This window comes from Mustelus asterias, chromosome 24, assembly GCF_964213995.1.
Source record: "Mustelus asterias chromosome 24, sMusAst1.hap1.1, whole genome shotgun sequence".
Taxonomy (NCBI): domain Eukaryota; kingdom Metazoa; phylum Chordata; class Chondrichthyes; order Carcharhiniformes; family Triakidae; genus Mustelus; species Mustelus asterias.
In genome coordinates, this window is record NC_135824.1 from 7,511,094 (window position 1) to 7,526,923 (window position 15,830).

Below are 15,830 nucleotides of genomic sequence, written 5' to 3' on the forward strand. Positions count from 1 at the left end.
GAGATGTACTGCAATTTTAGTGCCTTCAGAAAAGCAAGAGGGAGGGGAGAGTGAAGAGATTTTAAAAGTTAAATGGAGAAAATTGAATTGTTTACTCACGATGTTTTATAGTGACGCTAAATCTTTTCATAAAACCTGTTATTTAATCCTCCTCATTTATGGCCTACAGATGGTTTCCCAGCAGAAATGTATTTTGATACATGCAACTTGTCAAGGATGGGTGGTAATAAGTTGGCTTCCACTATAGTTTAAAGATTTACTAGTGTCTTGGAAATAGTTACTTAGTGTGCTCCACCCTGTAAGGGAAACACTTAGCATTTTACCCTAAATTTATTTTGAAAAAAACCACAAAAACTTTATTTAGGTCCTCTTTGCATTTTTTAATTCTATAAATAAGATACAATGATGCTGATTTTTCTTCTGACGAAGTGCCTCTCTTGCTAGTTATCTGCTCATGATTGTGGAGAGTAGTTCATAAGATATAGGAATAGAATTAGGCCATTTGGCCCATCCAGTCTGCTCGGCCATTCGATCATGGCTGATATGCTCCTCATTCCCACTTTCCTGCTTTCTCCCCATAACCCTTCAACCCATTACCAATCAAAAACCTGTCTAACTCCTCAAATTTACTCTCTGTCCCAGCATTCACCCCACTTTGGGGTAGTGAATTCCACAGATTCACAACCCTTTCGGAAAAGTAGTTTCTCCTCAACTCTGTTTTAAATTTGCTACCCCTTATCCTAAGACTATGACCTCTCGTCCTAGAATGCCCCACCAGTGGAAGCATTCGCTCCACGTCTACTTTATCCATACCTTTTATCATGTATTGCAAATGATTTTCACTTGAATTCTCAAACATGCTCACATATATTTATAGTGTGATTGTACAGTTTGATTGATGCTTGGATAGGAGTGCATTGATAGATTCAGAATTCTTGGCATGACTGTTTGTTTGTTTGACTTTGGGAACAATGTGGATTAGGGCGTCGAGATAACGGGTTTAGTCTTGGTTTCTGCAGATGAGGAGAGACAAGTCCAGCATACTCATGTTCGTGTTGGTTGACACTATTGCCAAATTATTTTAGCATCATGAGCAGGGGTGATTTCTCTTCACAGGGTTACATGGACTAAGTTGAGGTTATATTAAAGCTTCAAAAGTAAGGAATTAAGCCAGGTAGAGTTATGTTCAGATGAAGGATAAACAGAACTGTAGAATACATTACCAGGAGCTCCTTTGAAATGACAAAAAAAATTAGTTTAAGATAATTCTATATGTTTCTGGAGAGCTCGGGTTGAAGGATATAAATAGGTCATGGAGATCGATGTAAAGGTACAACTTTTTTGATCCTGATGGTGTCTTCCTGTATGTCTATTTTCACTAACAAAATAGGAATATACCTTGCACAGCGATTGCTGTAAAGCCATGATTTTCTTCAGTCGCCAAAGGAATACTGGAAATGAAATTTGATTGACTCTACTTTCCGTATTTCAGTCCCTGAATCATGACGTCAGATGTGAGGGGCATTAGCTTTACTGGCAGAATATGTATTTGGGCAATAAATCTTCACAGAGTAACATCAATGGCTAATAGAATGAAGAACTTGTAGCTTCTCTGAGAAAAATGCATCTGCTAGATGTGATGTTCTGTGAAGCATCTTGGCATGATTTTTCACCTCTGCCATTCATGCCACTTTGGGCAGCAACATGAGTCAAAGTTCACATTTCCGGTCACACTTCAGCAATGGCTAAATGGAAAATATAAAAGTGGATGTAGGGAAAGGGGAGGGTTATGCCAAACTGTGATGCTTCCTTCATCAAATAATCTGTTGTCTCGGATCCCATCATGAAGCATGGCTGTTTGTCCAAGTTGCAAGAGAGCTGCTGCTGGAATTCCACCCAAGCAAGTAGCGGAGGCTTTGAAAGAGGAGTAGAACAAATTATTTATGGGCATCATAAAGCAGAGGCTTCTTAAACAATGGAAAATGTAGGAGAATTGATTATGCAATAGTTGTTTCTTGACTATGCCACTGGGGTAGACTGAGTTTTGCTCTGTGGCAAACAGCCTTTCAGTGCCCTTGAACTTGCTGATTTTGCACTGGAACTTACTGCAAATTAACCCAAAAGTGCACACCCTCCACAGGGCATCGAGGAGCTGTGTGAACAACAGTATAACTCCTAAATCAACTGGACTATAGAGTCATTAGTGAGCAATGCAATATTTAAATCAGGAAGTATCAGAATATTGAATTTAACATCGATACAGAGATAGAAAGCAAAATAAAGTGAGAGGAAAAAGACCGGTTCAGAGAAAAAGGTGAGACAGATCTATAGAATCATAGAATCACTAAAGTGAAGGAGGAGGCCATTCGGCTCATTGAGCCTGCACAGACGACAATCTCACCCAGGCCTTGTATATCCCTGTAACTCCCACGTATTTATCCTGCTAATCCTCCTGTTGCTGAGGGGCAATTTAGCATGGTCAGTCAACCTAACCTGCGCATCTTTGAACTGTGGGAGGACACAGGAGCACCTGGAGGAACCAACGCAGACATGGGGAGAACTTGCAAACTCCACATATCACCTGACGTCAGAATTCAACCCGGATCCTTGGCACTGTGAGGTAGCAGTGCTAACCACTGTGCCACCGTGCCACCCAGAAAGAAGTGATTTTTTAAAAATACAAAACTTCTGCTTTTTAAAATCTCCAACAATAATTTAAATCTGAAGGAATGGGAATCCACACACTTTTAAATGTAATTTTCAGTATCAGAGGAGTTATTTAGCAGTAATTTAAAACTCACCAGGCTGTTAAAGGGTGATTGCACTGGTATGGATGAGCTCTAACTAATTCTGGCGAGTTTAGCTCCTATATCACAGCTAAGTACAGACATTTCATGCTGTTTAAGCAGTGAGTCAGATGACAAGATACCATTTGTAGTGGAACGTTTTGAGAAGCAAATTGTATTGTACAGCTAATTTCAAACTTCTGTGTTTAACTGTGCATATGCAGTCACTGGAAGTTGCTGTCCAAATTCCGCACAAATAACAGTGAGCACTTTACTTCTACAAAGTCCAGCGAGTAACAGTATTTTGTTATGATGTGGAGATGCCGGCGTTGGACTGGGGTAAACACAGTAAGAAGTCTCACAATACCAGGTTGGACTTTAATACCAGGTTGGACATTTTGTTATGCCAGGTTTACATCATTGTATTATCACAGAACTCTGCAAATACCATTATTTTTGTTATTGTTGTGTTGATTTTAATTTAGCGAGGAGCTTGAACTTTCTGTAGGCTCTTGCTTGCAAGGGTACCAAGTGCTCGATGAAGAAATTAGATTGATTAAGGAAAAAACGACGAACAAGAGTATTTCCCAGTTTGCGTTGTGAGTATTGAGTTGAGTGAGGTTTCTGCTTGGGAACAGAATGCTTTCCCATTTTTGACAAAAACAAGTAACCGGTTTGTTTTATAATGAACTGAATTAGCTGTGAATAGTCATATGGACTATTCTTGCTCCACAGATGTTTCCAGACTTGCTGAACTTTTCCGGCATTTTGTTTTTCTTTCAGATTTCCAGCACTCTCAGTATTTTGCTTTTATTTTAATTTTAGAATGGCTGTGTATAGAACAAAGCATCCCAATAACCCTTGACAAGCAACCATTGTTCCATCACTCTGCATTTTTCCATTTCTGATAACCGGTGGCTTCTCCGAAACTACTGGTATTGAGGTGCGATTGTTTTGGACCTGGACCATTGGCTACGAGGAACTGGGTTAATTTCTTGTAGGATCCTTACAAGAATTAAGGAACTGTCTCAGACATGATGGGGAAGATGTGTTAAACCGTGTGGGCCATTCCTCCCAAAATATATAATGGCACACTGTTTTTATTCCTAATATATTGTCCATTGATGTTACATCTAGGACTTTCCCTAATGAGTTTTATAGTTGGGATCCCTCTGGGAACCCTAAGCGGCATAATGTTTTTTGTGTAATGCCATACATGTGAAACATTACAATTGCTTCACAAGTTGCTTATTTCCTTTGGCAAAGGATTAGAAGTCCAGGTTATATTGTAAATGCATTAACATAACCGTAGAAATTAAAGTGCTAGTTGAGTTTACTTGTCTTTGTATTTTGCAATAAATAAATTTCAATATTTACAGTTAGAAGGATGTACTAAGTAGAGAGGGATGCAAAAAATGCTGGAAATATACAGCCAGCCTTGTAAAGATAAAAAATGATTAATTTTTGGAACCTTCAACAAAATTACCAGAAAATTTTTTTTTTTATTACCTTTTGGATAAAACGAGGTGAAAATTGATGGAAGGTGATGTATTCATTTCATTAAATATTTGTTAAAAGTACGATGCAATTTAAGACTTAAACACAAACTCAATTTACAGTTTAATGAGGAAGTGCTAGTAATTTCTATAGATGATAAAATCAGACTTTATCAGAGTTTTAATAGAATTCTAATGGCTATTAGAATTCTATGACACCCCAAGGTTTGCTGTCCTGAATCTCACCAGCATAGTTTTAATTATAGAGCACAATTCAGCTCATTCCGCCTGTAATGCTGCCAGTTCAGGAGATGCCTACACTAATTCCATTTCTCTGCCCTTTTCCCCATGCTGTTAATTTCCAAATACTTATCCAAATTAAATTAAATAGTTTCTTCCCCAGTAGCCATTTGTGGTAAAGTGTTCCATGCTCTAATAACATTCTATATAAATAAATGCCTTCCAAGTTGCCCCTTCGTTCTTTCACTGTACACCCTGGTTCTAACCAATTTACCTTTCATGATTCATTCTTTCAAACCATTCAGGAATGAGAAGGTCCCTCTGGCTAGTTATTCCTAGTGTCCTCACGTGATCTTCCTTGACTTGAATAATGTTTGCTAGACTGTGCCACAGCCTTTAACCTGCCAAACAAATTTATTGAGCACTGGAAGAAATAACTAAATGCCGGCTTCACTGTTTACTTGAGGGACTAGAAAATAACAAATAGTCAGGGCTACTGCACTAAATTATAATGTATTTTTTCTTAGCAGTTCTTTATGCCCCTCATTTGAAGCAGTCTGGCCTAACCATCTCTCTGAAGGCTCCAGATGGACTCCTTCATTTGAACAAGGCCGGCTGATAAATACTTTCAAAAAACCTTTTAAAAAGCTGTTGTGACTGAGCAAATTTAAATAACTGTTAAATTGAAATGTTGTATTTGAATGGTGTGGTTCCTCCATCACACGTCGGAGCCAAATCTGCTAAGATCTGTAACATTTGTATTAAATAAATTGGAACTTGGTTTTCTGTGAGCAAAGCTGCTTTACGTGCCATGCCAGCCAATACTGCGCCAAAAATAGTCAACTTCCTAGAGGACAACGAAACCTTGGCATTAAATTGCCAAAAACATGATGATCCCATTCAGGTTACACGGATGGCTGACAAGGAATGACTCGCTTCTGGATTTGGGCAATAAATAAAATGATCTTGACCCGTAGCTTGTTCCATGCCAATCTTAGTGCTTAAAGCTGACAAAACAAACTCCATTGCATCTTGTTGGTCAGCATTGAACTTGAACACAAAAATGTATCCATCTCTCCTTCTGCGGGTGGCATGGTGGCACAATGGTTAGCACTACACTTTAATTTCTACGGTTATGTTAATGCATTCACAATATAACCTGGACTCCTAATCCTTTGCCAAAGGAAATAAAAAACTTGTGAAGCAATTGTAATGCTTCACAGCAGCAGGGACCCAGGTTCGATATTTGATTTGGGTCACTGTCTGTGTGGAGTCTGCACGTTCTCCCCATGTCTGCGTGGGCCTCCGGGTGCTCTGGTTTCCTCCCACTGTCAGAAAGACGTGCTGGTTAGGTGCATTGGCCATGCTAAATTCTCCTGCAGTGTACCCGAACAGAGTGTGGCGACTAGGGGCTTATCACAGTAACTTCATTGCAGTGTTAATGTAAGCCTACTTGTGACAATTAATAAACTTCCCTTCTGGAAACCCCCCCCCCCAGAAACATTATTTACAGAACACTAACTTAATTGAAAGCATTGTGATGACATCAACAGTAATAATTGTACTGTTTATAAATGCCCCTGGGTAGTGCTCTATTTCAGCATTGAAATTATCATGCTAATCTAATTAATAATACATTCCATGTGCTTTAATTTTGTGTTGGGATTATTTATTTTTGGCCCTCTTTTGCCTTCCTTGTATGCCCATCTTTGTAAACAACAGGCAAGTCCTCTGCTGATTTGTGATACTGCAACACCTGGTCCTATAATGAAAACTGCTATTCTATAGATTTTCTTTTTGATTCATTCATGGGATGTGGCTGTCACCAGTTCAGCCTGCATTTATTGCCCATTCTTGAAAACAGTTAAGAGTCAACCACATTGCTGTGGGTCTGGAGTCACATATAGGCCAGGCCAGGTGAAGATGATAGATTTCCTTCCCTAAAGAACAATAGTGAACCAGATGGGTTTTTACAACAATCGACAATGGTTTCATGGTTATCATCAGACTTTGAATTCCAGATATTTTAAATTCAAGTTTCATCATCTGTCATGAACCCAGTTAGCCAGAGCATTATCTAGGGTCTCTGGATTACTAAATCAGCAACAATGTCAACGCCACTACCTCCCCAACCCCTAATGTTATGAGAATGTGATCTGACATTAATCAGTGTTTGCTACTGGAATTTCAATAACAAGAATGTGTGGAAAAATATTCCTCCTTTTTTAGTATAAGTCTCTCAACACCAGGTTAAAGTACAACGGGTTTATTTGGTATCACGAGCTTTCGGAGTGCTGCTCCTTCAGATGAGTCACCTGATAAATGGTAGATTTTACCATTTGTATGGGTTTGGAAGCAAGTTGAAGAGATCATCAAAGAGAATCCCAAAAGAAATGTGTTGTACAGTATTGCTTTTCTGCTACAGTATTTTGGAACCAATGTTCTAAATAAACCCGTTTATCATGTTGGAGGTGCAAAGGGCAAGCAGGGGAAGATTAATTCTACAAGATAGCCATCTTATCTAAGAGAAAAGGTTGCTGAGAATGCGAATAATGGTGAACATGTAGCCAATAAATCTGTTTTGACTAATTGATGTGCCAGTTATTACTTGGATTATTCTACTGGTTAGAGATTATTCCACTGAGATTAGAGTAGTTGATTGAGCTAACTAATTTCACCATATGTTTTATTTCTTTCAATCTCACACTCAAAATACATCCAAATTTTAAAAGTGTAAACTCAAGGTATCTTTTTCTTCCTTAAGCTTCAGATAATGGTCAGCGGTTTCAGGAGACTTGCTTCGCATTCGCATTGACACCTCAGCAAGTTCAACAGATAAGCAACTCGATGTAAGTTGTTAGCTGTCTTTCTGTTTTGCATAGCTTGGTTTTAATTTACTTTAGTGGCTCAAACAAAGATTGTTATCGTTTCATGTATGCAGTTCAAAACCTAAATATTGCATGTTTTAATTTGCCTAATAAATGCTGAGCACTAATAATCTCTTCTACATTTGGCCTTGGTACTCCAGGAAAGAGAGGAGAGAAATCATTATTACTCATTTTGAAATGCAACTGACAGTAAGACTAAAGTAAAATACTTAGTATTTTAATTTAATTTAAACTGTTTCATTGCATTTGCATTAGTAGATCTAGTTAAGAATTAAAATGCAGTTGTTGAAATTCTATGCCAGGGTTCAATCTGCTGATAAAATCATCACACACGCATTTCCCAACATACACATCCACAATGAACAACTCCTAAGATATAGTACCGTTGAATCTGCTCAGCAATTTTGTCAGCCATGACATCTTTCCTTAATCCCAATTCCCTGTCCCTTAATCCCAATTCCCTGTCCCTTTTCTGTATCCCTTGATACCAATATCTATCTCCCCTTTAAGTGTCTATGTTTTATGCATCCGTAATAAACATCTATGACATTGACTCGTATGTTTTTACAACCTTTTGTGTGAATATAGTCTTTTCAGGGTTTGCTTTGAACCAGTTTAGCTTTATTTCTATTATTGTGCTTCCTTGTTCTGGAAAGGATGATTCACTTTCTGAAATGTTATTTTAAACACTCCAATCTCTCAAGCTTATAATCTCCAGGCAACTTAACCACAGTTTATCCACACACTGCTCAGCCCTTTATCCAGGTATTAACCCAGTGAATTATCACTGGACTTTCGCCAAGACCTTTATGTACTTCAATGGTGGAACATCTCGTGCAATAGAGCAATTGAGGTTTGACCATCACCGTATAATAGAAGTAGCACGTCCTTGCTTTATCTTCTAAAGTAAAGGGAAAAACCGTCTCTCTATAAATTACAAAAATGCTGGTCAGTCGAGCATGATTTCAAGATGTAACCTCATCCTGGGGTTTACATAATTTTCTAAACTGCTTCCATGTTGCCCTGAATTCAGCTTTCTCATTCCCAGACGTTTGCAACTCAGTGTAACACTGCCAGCCAGCTGTCCCTTAATGCAAAGTTTTGAGCATCAACAGAATAATTATTAGGTACTCATATCATCAATCTTGCAACTCTTTGGCTGATTATTATAGTTTGAGATCTAAGGAAAGCTGTTGAGTGAAATTTTCTGATGCAGAATTAGAGTTGAATGCTGTTCTTCAACTTGTGTGTTACTAATTTCAATTGCAGTATAAATTTAATAAAAGGGATGGGAGCTATTTCTGGTTGTATTACCATCTTTTTAATAGCTCTGTAAAAATTGGTTCGGATTACAGTTTCTGATGGATCATTGAGAAACAAGTTGCATAATTCATTCCATTTCAGTCCCCATGCAGGGTATTTTGAACTGTACTGTACAATTTCCTTTCCAAATATGAATGCGAAATATGATTCTGCTTTATTTAGGGACATCTCTGGGACCAAGTGTGACTTCACAGTTCAGGTTCAATTAAGGTAAATGCATATTATGTTTATGGCTTGTCTTCATTTGCTGTCCTGTTCGCAGCTCTTTCTCTCTCTCTCTCTCTCCCTTTCTCTCTCTCTCTGGGGCAATTTTTGTTTAGGGAGGTACACAGTATCAACAATATGCAGAAATATGATTTTATTAGATGAAGCTGATGTGATAATCCTGCAGTAACTTTACATTTTGGGAGAAATGCAAGATAGCCATGCCTGAGAAAAATCTTTTTGACCCTGGCTTTTACTCTTTTATTTTTAAATGAGAAATAAATTAGTATTCTAAAAGATTTGATTCTGAGAAGGTCAGCACCAAGTGCTAAGGTCAGATACATATGCAAAAATGATATGTATAACTTTATTCGGTTGAAGTGGTATGGGGCTCAGTCCTTTGTGTATATGACTTGTGCTATTGTTAAATAACTCAGTGCAGAAATGCTTTGCTGTTTTTAACAAATGCATGCTGGGATGTCTCTCCAATGGGAAGCCCATGCATTATCAGTTGCTTTGCCATGATGGTGCTATGAGAAGATTTAATGATGGTCACACTGCTATTCACAGACTCGTAATACATAGTATGAAAGGTATCCTCTTGTAAGTCTCACCTTTTTGAAACCCTTTCTGTTTTTCATGAGGATAACGTTTGAAAGCAAACGTCATTGTGGAGAATCAATTCAATGGCAGCACAGAAATTGGTCTGAAAACAGTGTGGACGTTTCTCCTTGAAATCTTTTCATCTGTGTTTACCTTACTTCTGTTGTAAATGTGGTGAGACTGTTGGCTTCTGGATAACCTGATAACTAAAGACACTGCCCAATGTGGCATTAGGATCTTACAAATTGTAAGGTTCCAGGTCCAGTTCCAATCTGTGCTGAGTTCAGCGCACTGATTCTCAGCTGCAAAGCTACAGGTCCCCCAGCTGCTTCTAGGTTAGGAAGGGAATTAACACACCTGGTGGCAATCCAGTGATCCTTGCTAGAAAGGATGTAATGATGGATATCAGGTTAGGATAACATTGTGTCCGGTTGAGATCTTGGTGTGAATAATCTTGCCACAAGGTTGGCACGTCAAGAATGAATTCTTAACTAAAGTGTTGCTTGTACCTCCGGATCCATGCCACAGGCCTTCAGAAGACATGTTGAGGAAATGCAAAGAAAATAAGTGAAGAACAAAAGCATTTCATAAATATCCTTATTGCATTAGCCTAGTCCTAGAATACAGATCGTATTATGTGGCGCATGTTTTCAAAAACGTTTGGTACAATTCACTCGCACTCTGGAATAATAGTTGCAAAGTTTATCGTTCTTTGCTATAGAGTGATTGACACATTTTGGTAATCTTAGATTCAGAGAGTTAATCAGATTAAGAAACTGTTTTAGAATTTGCCCAGTACTGGATGTTGTGGAAATGGAGGTTCTGAATGTCAAGATTCTACTTCCTACTCAAACAATCATGGAGTCTTCAGTAGAGCCAGACAAGTATTGGTTAACAATTGCAGGTCAAATTACTGGTGATACATTTGAATTTTGTAATGGATCGTTTTAAGTTTGTATATTTTTTTCATTTTCAAGGTTTTGTTTATCAGAAACAAGTTGTCCACAGGAAGATCATTTTCCCCCAAATCTCTGTGTGAAAGTAAATGGAAAAACTTGTAACCTTCCAGTAAGTACTAAAGCAATTGATCTTCCAATTATGTTTTGGTTCATTCTTTAAGGAGAATTAAGTAACTTTTTGATTTTATCCTAGGGCTATCTACCACCAACCAAAAATGGTGTTGAACCAAAGCGACCTAGCCGACCAATCAATATTACCTCACTAGTCAGATTGTCCACGACGGTGCCAAACACTATTGTGGTTTCATGGTCGGCAGAAATTGGAAGAGTAAGCTTTTATTCATCTTTTCAAAGTAATGAATTGAAACAGCACAGCACATTACGGCTCAGACACCTGGTTTTTGTAACACTGGAACAGGTTTCAGAAGCTCTGTTAAACGAAAATGAACCTGGTGCTTAGTCTTTTTCCAAATGTCCATTTGTATTAAAACTGAGGGCTATGACGTTAGGAAGGCATTTGATAAAGTGCCACATCAAAGGTTATTATGTAAAATAAAAGCTTATGGCATAGGGGTGTCACATTTCATGGATAGAAGATTGGCTGGCTAACAGGAAGCAGAGAATAGGCATAGATGGACCTTTTTCAGATTGATTTGATTCTTGATTTACTATTGTCACATGTATTATACAGTCAAAAGTATTGTTTCTTGCATGCTATACAGACAGCATACCGTTCACAGAGAAGGAAACGAGAGAGTGTAGAATGTAGTGTTACAGTCATAGCTAGGGTGTAGAGAAAGATCAACTTAATGCAAGGTAGGTCCATTCAAAAGTCTGATGGCAGCAGGGAAGAAGCTGTTCTTGGTACATGACCTCAGACTTTTGTATCTTTTTCCCGACGGAAGAAGGTGGAAGAGAGAATGTTCGGGGTGTGTGGGGTCCTTAATTGTACTGGCTGCTTTGCCGAGGCAGTGGGAAGTGTAGACAGAGTCATTGGATGAGAGGCTGGTTTGCATGATGGATTGGGCTACATTCACACCCTTTGTAGTTTCTTGCGGTCTTGGGCAGAGCAAGGTGTGATACAACCAGAAAGAATGCTTTCTGTGGTGCATCTGTAAATGTTGGTGAGAGTCATAGCTGACATGCCAAATTTCCTTAGATTGGCAAGACGTAATGACTGGTGTGCCACAGGGATCAGTGCTGGGAACTCAACTATTTACAATTTTTCTAAATGATTTGAGTGAAGGGTTGGATAGAATGGTTCCTACCACTAGTGATAGATACTGTGCAAAATGTAAGTTTCAGCGCACCATATTCTCGCTACAGAAGAGAAAACTAGCCTGGTGTAACCCAAAATGCAGGAAAAACATATGACCTAATAAACACACAAGTACTATTTCATAATTTTATTGGCTTGTTTGAGGAGAAGCAGGATGTGAAATCACTCCAAAGACAGTGAACTCTCCATTAGCTCGTAATGTATGGTCCGGTGTGGAAGTAAACCAGGGAAACCGTAGATAGAGTTCTAACTTTAATTACCAGTATGTGCTGAGTGTGCTTATTTCACCCAGAGCAGCACTTGGACATTAGGATTGGCCTGGGCCAGGGAAGGAAAGAATCTAACTGACTTATCATTCCTAACCGCTACCCAGTGTCTTCTTACAGATGTGGGGGCAACAAGTGAAGATCAGAACTGTGTCAACACTGTCTAGGCACGCACACTTGAAGGGTACTTAGTTGAGGTGCCAGAGGGACCTTGCTGAAAAAGATGAGCCAGGACCTCTGGAGTAGGTGGGGGAGGAAGGTATTGTAAGTAAAGGGATAATTATTGCTTCATGATTATAGTTATATAAACATCTGCAGAAATACAAGTTAAGTAATATGATAGCCTAAAGGAACTTGAACTACGTGGCAATTTTCTTCAAAGTAATGATTTGGATGAAGGGTTGGATGGGATGGTTGCCAAATTTGCTGATGACACAAAGATAGGTTGGAAAGTAAGTTTTGAAGAGAACATGAGGCTTCAAAAAGATTTAGGTAGATTAAATGAGTGGGCAAAGATCTGGCAAATGGAGTAAAATGAGCTAATAGAATGTTATTATTTATTGCAAGGGGAATTGAATATGTAATTAGATGCTGTTCTATAGCCCCTGAGAACCATGTGGCAGATGGCTGCAGCCCCAGGAGCTGGTCTCCCACATTTTGTCTCAAAAGGGAAAGGGCATATAAAAAAAGAGTACAGGTGGAGATGAAAAAGGGGGAAAATAATTACAATGTGAGCAAAGCATTTTCATAAAGGTAACCCGCAAGCTGAGTTTCTTATCCACTGGTTGAATCTTGGGGTACAATTGCTGCATTAAGTTTTGTAATTCAGGTTTTGTTTTAAACCATTTGGATTTTTAAAACTTTTCTTGTAATACAGAGTTAATACAAATTACTTAATGGGATCCCAAGGGAAAGTCCTGTGGTAAATATAATTTTGTGCTTTGTATTCATTCCCTCCTGGGTTGACATATTTCTTAAAATTCTTTGCTTATTCTGCTGAGGCCTTTGCCTGAGATTTATCTGAAGCTAGGCATGCAGTATGCCCTGAACACACTGTGCAAAAATATTTGTCGCATTTAAGTTTCAAATTGGAGGGACTTCGTTGCAGAGAACGTTTGCAAAAATGTGGGCAGGACACTTACTAAACAGTGAAAACCATGAGTGGATTGCTTTGTTTAATCTTTTTGTTCATGGTTGGTGTAAGAACGCAAGTCTGATCTAGGATGGTATACTTTGCAACCCAGCTGTTATTCTCAGATAATAACATTGTTGACAGATGTGGTGGTAACAGTTTATGACTGTTTGACTTCATGACAGAAAGTGGAACTTCTGATTGCAAGTTGTAGCTTTTATCATAACTATGTGCGGCAAATTTCAGTCAAGTAAGATCAAAAGTTGTCTTTGATCATCCCGGCTATGGTCTTTGACTAAACCTTTTACTGCAGGTATTAGTGCTAATGGGTTAGACTGTCGTGTTTTGCTGGTTGCAATATAAACAGTGTTCTTAGAGAGAACTGATGTAATCTGAGAATCTACAATTTGGCCACAGTGCTTCTGTGTTTGAGATTATGATAAAATAATTCCAAAGTTGATTGGTTTAAGTAATGGGACAACAAACTGCCCCTAATCAGTTTCTCCGTAACTCACTTGTTATATGTTTAGGATTTTAGGAAAGCAAAAGTCTCTTCTCCTTTTATTAAATGTGTGATTAGAACATTTTTTTGTTATCTACTTAAACCAGTAAGCATATATTTTGGACATGACCTAGTGTGTTCAACAAGGAAGTACTGCATTTCTGTTTGAATAAGTTCATATAATTTGATGTAATTGCTTGAGGCACCTTGCAGGCATTACGCCTATAATAGTTATCTGGCCCTCTATGGATATCCCATTTAGACACAACTGCTGTTCCTGGATCCAACTGTACTTTGGCCATTGAAACAATTTGATCATGCAGAATTCTTTGCATTTGCAGGCGAATGCCGTTTATCACAGAATCCCTACAGTGCAGGAGGAGGCCATTTGGCCCATTGAGCCTCACCGACAACAATCTTGCCCAGGTCCTATCCCCGTAACCCCACATATTTACTCTCCTAATCCCCCTGACACTAAGGGGCAGTTTATCATGGCCAATCAACCTAACCCGCACAACTTTGGACTGTAGTGTAGACATAATTTATTTAGGAAGTTGTGCTTATTGCTACTCCAAATCTTGGATTTACAAGCTGCAGTCAATGCGTACAATGGGGCCCTGGGGATGTGTGGGGAAGGGGGATATGCAATATAATTTTTTGTCGCTCTGAAGCTAGACATACAGTGTGCCACAAACACACTGTCTCCAGAATTTTGTATGCTGCATTTGTTGACTTATATTATTTATGTTGTAAGTTATGAGCATTTTCTGCCACACCATTATTTTTCTTTGAAATAAAAGCAGAGAATGCTTCAAATAAGCAACAGGTCAGGTAGCATCTGGAGAGAGAAACTGAATTGACGTTTCAGGCCAGTGACCTTTCAGCAGAACTGCTGCCAGATCTGCTGAGTATTTTCAGCTTTTCGTTTGAGTTTTAGCATCCCCAACACTTTTTGCTTTTGTATTTTTCTTTGGGTAGAAGTCAGGGTAATGGACCCCAAGAGTGTATCACTATTTGAAAGCCCCCCCCCCCCCCCCCCACACACACACACACACACACACACACACACACACACACTTCAGTTTGAAGTAGGCTTGGGTTTTCTATTTACCAACTATCTTGGCTAAAGAAATGTGAACCATTGGTTATTTTTAGACAGCAGAAACAGATAATGCTGGAAAAACTCAGCAGGTTTGACAGCATCTGTAGGGAAGGAAAACGGTTAACATTTCAAGTCTGTTTGACTTCAGAGCTAGAGAGAGGGAGAAATGTGTTGGATTATTTACAGTATTAAAGGGGGTTGTACAGCTGGAACAGGAGAAGGTCAGTGATTAGTGGGAGTGAATGTGCAAATGCCCTGATGGAGGAAGGAATGTTTTGCATTGGGACCAAAAATGTTTGGGATCTATTAAAAATGGAGGAGAAAGGTCACAGTCAAAAGTTGTTGAACTCAGTGTTGAGCCCTGGGGACTGTAATGTGCCTATTCGGAAGATGAGCTGCTGCTCTTCCCCCTTGCGTTGGGCTTCACTGGAGCATTGCAGCAAGTCAAGGACAGACGTGGGTGTGAGAGCAAGATGCTGAGTTGAAAGGGCAAGCAACAGGAAGGTTGGGGTCTTGCTTACAAGCTGAGCAAAAGTGTTCTGCAAAGCAGTCATCCAGTCTGCGTCAAATCTCCCCAGTGTAGAGGAGACCACATTGGAAGCAGCAAGTACAGTAGACCAAATTGAACAAGGTGCAAGTGAAATGTTGTTTCACCTGAAAGGCGTGCTTGGGCCTTTAATGGTGAGGAGAGTAAAGGGGCTGGTGTTGTACTTCCTGTAGTTACAGGAAAAGGTACTGTGGGACGGGGATGAGGAGTTGGGTGTGATGGAAGAGTGGGTGTGATGGAAGAGTGGGCTATGGCGTTATGACTGAATAAAAGCCAATTACTGCGGATGCTGGAATCTGAAACCAAAAGAGGAAATGCTGATAAATCTCAGCAGGTCTGGCAGCATCTGTAAGGAGAGAAAAGAGCTGACGTTTCGAGTCCAGATGACCCTTTGGTTTTAGACGTTCTGACTGAAGTTTGGTGCTTCAGGCAAGGGTGTGCCTTAATCAGTTGACCATTTTTTCTGGGTGAGCCTAAAGAGTTAATGCCAGTAGACAATTTGA

The 15,830-nt window shown here is 39.2% G+C and overlaps 1 protein-coding gene across 2 annotated transcripts in view; it reads left to right on the top strand.

Moving 5' to 3' along the window:
* pias1b (protein inhibitor of activated STAT, 1b) overlaps positions 1–15,830 on the top strand; it is a 131,628-nt gene that overhangs the window by 89,511 nt on the left and 26,287 nt on the right. For both annotated transcript variants that reach the window (XM_078241243.1, XM_078241242.1), the window contains exons 3-6: positions 7,287–7,371; positions 8,896–8,943; positions 10,518–10,608; positions 10,693–10,827. In XM_078241243.1, coding sequence (XP_078097369.1) covers positions 7,287–7,371; positions 8,896–8,943; positions 10,518–10,608; positions 10,693–10,827 — 359 coding nt within the window. The remainder of the gene's footprint in view (positions 1–7,286; positions 7,372–8,895; positions 8,944–10,517; positions 10,609–10,692; positions 10,828–15,830) is intronic.